Here is a 10,002-nt window from a genome sequence, read left to right as displayed (position 1 = left end):
GTTGCCTTGCTGATTGGACAGCACCAATAAACAAGTGCTGTCAATGGGTCTGAACCAAAAATGTGCTAGCTCCTTAGCTTAGATGCCTTATTTTTCAAATAAAGATAGCAAGAGAACGAAGAAAAATTTATAATAGGAGTAAATTAGAAAGTTGCTTAAAATTGCATGCTCTATCCGAATCATGAAAGAAAAAATTTGTGTTTAGTGTCCCTTTAAGCTATTTTAATATTACACTTTAATCCGGTTGCGCTTGTTTCTTTCTTTCTTTCTTTCAGAATGCAGTTTCTACCATATTCCATTTGGTGAAAAGAGCGGCACCGGATTCAACCTTTGTACTGTATCCAAATTGGTGAATTGAAATTTATTTTTTTATGGTATATGTAATATGAAAATTATTTTTTTTTGTTCTTACTTTTGATATAGTTCCTAAAATGTCTGGTGGGACAGTGCCAGGTTAGGTTGCAGGGTACCTTTATGATGTTTTTAACTCCACAGGACTTTTTGATTTGTGGTCACCCAAAAGCACACATTTTTAGTTCCAATTTTTCCTGGAACCACAAAAACTATAACACATTTTTATATCTCCTTTTACCCAGGGGCCGCAAAATGTTCACTTTCAGTGCTAATATTTGCATATTTCCTGTTTTGTGCAGTTCAGGACCTATAAATTATACAGGTTGTATGTGAAATGTCACTGAACCTAGTTAGTCAGGGTTAAGGAGAATAAATATGATTTCTCTGAATTGTTTGCTAATTGTATTTCTTTCAAGGTAAGAGTTATTATTACCTGCAATGTCTGACAGTCTATTCTATAAGAGCAATATCCTTTGCATTTAGTGAGCACAGAAGATAACAAGCTAATACCTCAGACATTCATTAATCATGAAGTATTTTGTCCTTTTATCCTCAGGCTCCTGTGGACAGATAATGATGACTCAGTATCCAGCTTTTACTGCTGTGTTTCCAGGAGACACTGTCACCATCAGATGTAAATCACGTTCTAGTATGTCTATTGTTTCTAAATTTGGTATGATATAGATTTGCCACTCTTGCTAGACTGGTTCCAACAGAAACCAGGACAACCTCCAAAACGTATTATCTCTCAAACAAGTAGCAGAGCCTCAGGGACCCCAGACAGGTTCAGCGGCAGTGGGTCTGATACAGATTTCACTCTCACAATCAGAAAAGTGCAAGCAGAAGATGCAGCAGATTATTACTGTATGCAATATGCAGAGCACCCTCTCGCAGTGATACAGAGCTGTACAAAAACCTCTCTCTGATGTAATAAGTTTACAACTATTCTCAGCATTAGTTAATGGCTACAATGGAATTAAACTAAAAGCTTTAAAGAGACCGAAGAATGCAATAATATATTTCCATAATGCGTTACAGCATTTATTAATGCACTATTGCTCACATAAAACTATGTATTTAACCTCTAAAAAAAGGTTTAAATTAAAAATTAGCTCAGTGCCTGCAATGCACTACTGGTCTGGATCTAACCACAGCTGATGAGCCGTACACATGTGCATAGCTGTGAATCCCCAGCTGTGTTCAGCGCATGATCAGCAGTGCATGGCCGGTCTAGAGCAAGTGTTGATTGTGTCCTGAACCTCTTTTGTGCGAGTTAAACTCATAAATGTCTGTAAGAGATAACTAATTAACAGTGCTCGAACACATGTGTAGAAAACCTATGGCATTTTTTCTCAGGGTGGCAATTATAACAACATTTCTGGAATTCTGCCTCTGGCTACAAATATGCTGCTATGTGTTATTTAGCTGCTATTATGGTGCTTAATAATTTATTTTTCTTATACAATATACCCGAATTAAAGGGTAAGAAACCCATTTTTCCTTTCATTATTCAGGCAGAGCATACAATTTTAAAAAACTTCCACTTTACTTTTATTAATTTATTTTGTTCTTTGGTATCTTTTGTTGAAGAGATGGGAGTAGCTTCTTTTAGCCCAGTTATGTTTTTACAGAGCAAAACTATCCTGAAGTTAATCAGTCTGATCCCACCTAACAAGGTCAGTCCGGCCCTGAAATACCAGGCAATTCTACCTCTGAACAAGAAACAGGACAACCCCAGATGGTCGTTTCAGCCTCCTTTTGGCTTTGTAAGTGAGGTGTAGCCATATCGCTCTAGGTACATTGAGCAAGGAGTCCACATCTGGTTTCCCCCATCATCCTTAGGGAGAATTTCCTCAGGGACATAATACAAATATAAACAGAAAAAAAACAGTCTGACAGTGGCTTGTTCTATGGCCTGGTTACCACCTGGAAGTAGCTTCTTCCTTTTGTTGAAGGGGCAGCAATGCACTTATGGGAGCTAGCTGAACACATAAGTAAGCCAATGCCAAAAGTATATATGTGCAGCCACCAATCAGCAGCTAGATCCCAGCAGTGTTTTTCTGCTCCTAAGCCTACCTAGGTATTATTATCAACAAAGGATAGCAAGAGAACAACGCATAATTGATAATAAAATTCATAATAGAAGTACATTAGAAAGTTGTTAAAAATTATATGATCTATCTGAATCATAGAAGAAAAATGTTTTGTTTCATGACACTTTAAGTTTTAATTGTTAATATATATTATGGCTTCCAAATGTCAAAAGTAAACTTTTATAATTCACTTAGAGTATGAAATTGTAATGACTTTTTAAATTACGTATTACTTCTGCTACCTAATTTGCTTTGTTATCTTTGTATCCTTTGTTGAAAAGCATACATCTGTATGTATATATATATATATATATATATATATATATATATATATATGTGTGTCTGTGTTTATTTATATATATATATATATATATATATATATATATATATACCTGTATATAGTCATATAGATATTTAAGTATTGATATATATTTAAAAAAAAAAAATCATATATATGTGTGTGTATATATATATATATATATATATATATATATATATATATTTATATATATATATATATATATATATATATATATATATACACACAGAACATTTTCTCTATGTGAAGAACATTGGAATGTAAAAATGTTTATAACTACCTTTAGTTTTAGTGATGTAAGTCTAATGCGGTGTCGTGTTAATACATGAGCGATAAGTATTAGTTTTTTTTAAAGCACGCTCAATTGAAGTCTATAGAGAGAAGAAGTTAACGTTGTGATAAGCAAAGTCCTGAAGTTAGCGTGCATTGGGTTTCGCTCTCGTACAAACTATTTACTTTCAACTTGTATTACACATATTTACTTGCAATGCATGGTAAAAAAAATTGTATCGCTCCACTTGTAATGTGGCACTTGAGGTGTTAAGAAAATATCAAGCACCCAAGGGCGCAAGCTGTTGTAAGTTACGACAGATGTTACCTCCTGTGTAAAATTAGTTCAGCGTTTTCAGTTCAGAACCTATGGGATTAAATGCTCTATCGTCCTGAGTTGTGACCTAAACATTAGGCACGTGCATTTAGCAGTTTTGTTTGCTGCTGACTGAGGAAGAAGTCGGATGCTCGCAGCATGCAGCTATTTTCGTAGCTGGATTTATTCTGTTCAAATACAGGTCCTAGTGTGTGGCACTATCACAAGAAAAGAGCCAAATGCCCTAAGCGGCTGCCTTCTACTGCATTTGGCAGCTAACAAAACTACTAAACATTTCTATAACTACAGGTTAAATAAACTCATGGGTTTTGTTTATACAACAAACTCAAAAACATCATACATTGTATTTTTTTTTTAAATTACAAGTAACTTTTGTCATTCAGATCCCAAAGTTATTAGCTCCTGAAAAGATGGTCCGTGGTCCAGGCTTGCTGACTTACTGTGGATCCCAGCTAAAATACCCTCAGACAGAGGCACCACTACCCAAGAGTTTTTGGGCCGACCGTACAACTAAGGATGAGCTTCACCAGGCGTGTACATCACTCCTCCTGAAATAACCGTCACTCTACCTTCTCTTTCTGGTGCCTCAGTCAAGACCAATTGCCAAGATCTTGTACTCAGGGAGTCACATTTTTTTGTCATTAAGATCTTCAAATGTAACCCTTATTTACTAGTTTGCATTTGTAACGTAACCTGATTACACACAGCTTTTTTTTAAAAACATTTTTACATGATAAATTTTAACATGCTAAAATAAAGATACTAGTTTAATATTGTCATTAGCACTATTACCACTAGATGTCACTCTAAAACTGGGTTATATTACATCTGTTTCACACAAAAGGATGCAATATTACTTTTTATAAGAAATCGCTCTCTACAACTTAGTTTTCGACTCTGCTGGTTTATTTTACTTAGCAGAAATGTAAATCATCTTGTTTTGTTACATGTTTTTTTGTAATATCTGAAAGACCTTAACCGTGAACTGCAGAAATCAACAAAATAAATAATACTTAAAAAAGAAAAGAAAAAAAAAACACTGATGCATATAAGAATATACGATTATATAATGTATATAAGAATTGGACACCAAAAGAAAAATGACCAATGGCACTACTGAATATTGGAGCGGACTATTGCCTGATAAAAGGATACTCCAGTAAAATGCCTGTGAGTTCCAAGGGTGGTGCTGTGTATAGAGAGAATACTTAGTAGAAACACTAATTGGATAGAATAAACTATCCAACAAAAGTATACACTTAATAGCACTCCAAAAGTCCTAATAATAGTAAAGCAATCTTAACAACTAAAGGACATTGGGGCCCATTTATCAAGCTTCGAACGGAGGGAGCTTGTGGACCCCTGTTTCTGGCGAGTCTTCAGACTCGCCAGAAACACAAATTATGAAGCAGTGGTCTAAAGACCACTGCTCCATAACCTGTCCGCCTGCTCTGAGCAGGCGGACAGGAAATGCCGGAAATCAACCCGATCGAGTACGATCGGGTTGATTGACACCCCCCCTGCTGGCGGCCGATTGGCCGCAAGTCAGCAGGGGGCGGCGTTGTACCAACAGCTCTTGTGAGCTGCTGGTGCAATGTTAAATGCGGAGAGCGTATTGCTCTCCGCATTTAGCGAGGTGTTGCGGACCTGATCCGCACTGTCGGATCAGGTCCGCAACACCTTTGATAAATAGGGGCCATAGTCTCAATATTAGTTTGTAAGGGGGTCGGATAGAATGAAAATAAAATATAACTTTTATTAATATTATTAAAAACAACCAAAACATACAAGATACACACAATTAAAACTACGGAATGGAGGACGGTCAGCGTGTATGTTAAAGTGAATGCTTGTATGTTAGCATCACTGTGGCCCACTGGCCCTAATAGTAAAGGAACTATACCAATGACTGTTTAGGACATCAAATAATGAGTACACTCAGAATGAGCACTTAATGTATCCGAAATATTAATTGGTTCCTCTTCTTAATATAAAGAGCTACTGTGCATCAAAAGGTATATCAGACTGCTAGTTGTACGTTAAGTGCCAAGATAAAGTAGGCACCAACCTGTGTATTAAATCCCAGATGAATTCACTGTGTACTTGGGACAAGTTAACATCACTTGTGTTATCATTAGTAGATATAAGTAAACTTTATTGAGTGTGCATTCATGTCCATATAATAGAAGCACATATATAAATGCTTCAGTGGCTATTAGTATGTAACGAGCCTATAGACAAAGGGATTATATACTAGAACAAAAGTTGGAGTTAATAGTAAGTAATGATGCTAGGCTGCAAGCTGCAATAGCTGCTGAATTCAGCTGTGCAAATAGTTGCAAAGTAAAGCTACTGGCCTGAGGTTATAAAATACAATAAACCTAAATTGGCTAGATGCTGTCTTTGTTTAATAAACCAACGTGATTGGTCACTCACAAATGTAAAAATTATTTTGAGATCAGATGTAACACAAAATTTTTGGGGACAGCATTAGCGACTTAACATGAGGGAATCCTAATGCTAATGTTAAACAATATGGTTATCATAACAACTCTGAATAATTTAACCCCTTAGTGACCAGAGCACTTTTCCATTTTCTGTCCGTTTGGGACCAAGGCTATTTTTACATTTTTGCGGTGTTTGTGTTTAGCTGTAATTTTCTTCTTACTCATTTACTGTACCCACACATATTATATACCGTTTTTCTCGCCATTAAATGGACTTTCTAAAGATACCATTATTTTCATCATATCTTATAATTTACTATAAAAAAAATGATAAAATATGAGGAAAAATGGAAAAAAACACACTTTTTCTAACTTTGACCCCCAAAATCTGTTACATATCTAAAACCACCAAAAAACACCCATGCTAAATAGTTTCTAAATTTTGTCCTGAGTTTAGAAATACCCAATGTTTACATGTTCTTTGCTTTTTTTGCAAGTTATAGGGCCATAAATACAAGTAGCACTTTGCTATTTCCAAACCATTTTTTTCCAAAATTAGCGCTAGTTACATTAGAACACTGATATCTTTCAGGAATACCTGAATATCCCTTGACATTTATATATTTTTTTTTAGTAGACATCCCAAAGTATTGATCTAGGCCAATTTTGGTATATTTCATGCCACCATTTCACCGCCAAATGCGATCAAATACAAAAAATTGTTCACTTTTTCACAAATTTTTTCACAAACTTTAGGTTTCTCACTGAAATTATTTACAAACAACTTGTGCAATTATGGCATAAATGGTTGTAAATTCTTCTCTGGGATCCCCTTTGTTCAGAAATAGCACACATATATGGCTTTGGCGTTGCTTTTTGGTAATTAGAAGGCCGCTAAATGCCACTGCGCACCACAAGTGTATCATGCCCAGCAGTTAAGGGGTTAATTAGGGAGCTTTTAGGGAGCTTGTAGGGTTAATTTTAGCTTTAGTGTAGTGTAGTAGACAACCCCAAGTATTGATCTAGGCACATTTTGGTATATTTCATGCCACCATTTCACCGCCAAATGCGATCAAATTAAAAAAAACGTAAAATTTTTCACAATTTTAGGTTTCTCACTGAAATCATTTACAAACAGCTTGTGCAATTATGGCACAAATGGTTGTAAATGCTTGTCTGGGGTCCCCTTTGTTCAGAAATAGCAGACATATATGACTTTGGCGTTGCTTTCTGGTAATTAGAAGGCCACTAAATCCTGTTGCGCCTCACACGTGTATTATGGCTAGCAGTGAAAGGGTTTATTAGGGAGTTTGTAGTGAGCTTGCAGGGTTAATTTTAGCTTTAGTGTAGAGATCAGCCTCCCATCTGACACATCCCACCCCCTGATCCCTCCCAAACAGCTCCCTTCCCTCCCCCACCCCACAATTGTCCCTGCCATCTTAAGTACTGGCAGAAAGTCTGCCAGTACTAAAATAAAAGGGTTTTAAAAAAAAAATGAATTTTTTTTTTAGCATATTTACATATGCTACTGTGTAGGATCCCCCCCTTAGCCCCCAACCTCCCTGATCCCCCCCAAAACCGCTCTCTAACCCTCCCCTCTGCCTTATTGGGGGCCATCTTGGGTACTGGCAGCTGTCTGCCAGTACCCAGTTTACAATAAAAAGTGTTTTTTTTTTCTTTGTTTTTTTTTTTTCTGTAGTGTAGCTTCCCCCCCCCCCCCCACAGACAAACCCCCACCACTTTGCTGATTATTTTAATTTTCGATTTTTTAATCTTTTTTATTTGCACATTTTCTGCAGTGTAGCGGTTCCCACCCGCTCCCTCCCCGTGCACGCGCCCGCCCCCACCCTCCCGTGCACGCGCGCGCGCCCGTGCGCGCCCCCAGCCACCCCCGCCCACGATCCCGCCCCCCTTCACTTCCACAGGGCCATCGATGGCCGCCACCCGCCTCCCGGTCCGGCTCCCACCCACCAACACAGGGAGCAACCGATCTCCGGTGCAGAGAGGGCCACAGAGTGGCTCTCTCTGCACCGGATTACTTAAAAAGGTTATTGCAGGATGCCTCCATATCGAGGCATCACTGCAATAACCGGAAAGCAGCTGGAAGCGAGCAGGATCGCTTCCAGCTGCTTTCCACACTGAGGACGTGCAGGGTACATTCTCAGGCATTAACTGCCTTTTTTCTGAGGACGTACCCTGCACGTCCTCAGTCGTTAAGGGGTTAAAAATCATTAGTTATGCTTCTGGCTATCAGTGGCAGTTCTGTGTGGGTGCTGGGTGGTGTGTACCTCATCGAGCTGTAAAGGGCTCCATGTATTTTGTTCACCACCTTTGTTACCCCCCAATTACCCCCTAAATATTAAGTTGTAGATCTGCCACTGCTATATGTGTAAGTACTGTGTGAATCCAGCAAATTTTTAGCATTTGGTAGAAACTACATGAAACTGTACTTGTGCAGAGTATTCAGCCTTTTTAGTTTTAAAACAAGTCTGTGAATGTGTGGATAGAAAACAGCAATTTTATAATAATTGCTTTATAAAATCAGCACTCTAAACAGACATGGTAGTCGAAATTAAAAATTCATGATTTAAATTGCAGGCACAATGTAATTAGCGTTCCACTTCTGATATCAAATTTAATTGTCTCACTCTGTATCCTTGGTATCAGATTTTTTTTTAATTTAAATTGTTCTAACTGAATTATAAAAGTTTTATTTTAAAAAACATTTCTCTTTAACACAGTAAAATACAAACAGTTTTTCAAACAGTAAAATAGAAACAGTTGGGGTTTATCGGGGCTCTTTGTGCACGTCGTAAACAGCGAGCGTATTACAGTTTGAAAGTAAATGTGCACAATTGAATTTAATGATTTCTGGTTAACTATTATTTGAGACAAAAAAAGTTGCACAAAACATATAAAAAATACATTGTACAGTACAGTTACACTTATAATAACGATGTTTAAAACAAAATTATAAAAATAAATTGCAGGTGGCGGAGTCAGCCACCGAAGAGGACAGACGTGTCTGAGTAGAACTCCAGGCTTATGGATTAAAAAACAAAAAATATCTTAATATTGTAATCCTCAATTTTCTATTATACCACCTAGGAACTCATAGGCACCTAGATAAGAATATAAGGCAGAGAGAATCCCTATGCAGAGGATGCACGCTAAGTTTTAGCCCTTCAACTTCGCCATGTGGTGAACACTGCCATTTTACCTACCGGGCTCTCTCACATTGGCAACCTATATTGAATGAGGAACCAGTTGATTACAATATACTCCCTCCCGGGTGTCTGGGTCAACATAGCCACTATTATTCTACATAATTAAGGGCAGTGGTGGACCTACCTATAAGCAACTCACTATAAAGGCTATGGAGGACTGGGAACAAATAATACAACGGCTTATTAACGAGCACTTTCATAACCTTGAGATGCACCTTACCTCATTGGTATCTTCCCTGATACTGCGGCCGTCACAGATTACAGATACTCTAAACTTTCAGCAGAATATTAGTGATGGCGTCACATCTGCATACGCTTCCCAGGGGGAACGAGAGACTATTCCAGGTGGTCCACCTCTGGACTCACTGTGTTCTGGTCATGATAGGATGATGGTTGTGGGGTGTCCCCTACTGAGGGGTCCAGTGGTGGCTCAGAATGCGGAAAAATTGTCGAACTATGGGGGACCTCTGTTGCAGGGCATTACAGCATCTGGCGTGCTCGCTGGCATCCAACATATTTCTTCCCAAAAAAACGTCTGTTTAGCGACTACTGCACGAGTTGCCTTTGTGACATCTCACAATGTAGCAGGAATTGTTGCTTTCAAAGAGAAATCACTGCCCTATCCAGACCAGGAGTGTGTCCCTTTTAAACACAGACCTATGCATACTTCGGAGATGTTCTCTTATGATGGAAAAGGCCTGATCTTTATTGGAACTCAGTTGCTCTAGGGCGAGGGACTATTGTTGGGATACAGACTGTCTCTGACCTATTTTGAATCAGGCTTGTACTGTCAATAAATGAGGGACTGTACCAGGACTCTCCTTAACTAACTATTATGCAGCTGTTAGAAAGCAGTGCTGCTAAAATACTCGTGTAATAATACTCGTGGAAATAGTACTGTTTGCATATATGCGTGTATATACACAGTGGGACTTTGTTTATCTCAATGTAATTG

The 10,002-nt window shown here is 38.0% G+C and overlaps 1 gene segment (V, D, J or C); it reads left to right on the top strand.

Annotated features, from left to right (window-relative positions):
* The first annotated feature begins 882 nt into the window (after nt 1–882).
* LOC128647564 (probable non-functional immunoglobulin kappa variable 6D-41) lies at nt 883–1,280 on the top strand. The segment is given in 2 exon segments: nt 883–1,003; nt 1,039–1,280. Coding segments are annotated over 2 exon segments (363 nt in total).
* Nucleotides 1,281–10,002: the final 8,722 nt, after the last annotated feature.

This window comes from Bombina bombina, chromosome 2 (genome assembly GCF_027579735.1).
Source record: "Bombina bombina isolate aBomBom1 chromosome 2, aBomBom1.pri, whole genome shotgun sequence".
In the NCBI taxonomy this organism is placed as follows: domain Eukaryota; kingdom Metazoa; phylum Chordata; class Amphibia; order Anura; family Bombinatoridae; genus Bombina; species Bombina bombina.
This window is presented reverse-complemented; position numbering and strand designations above follow the sequence as displayed.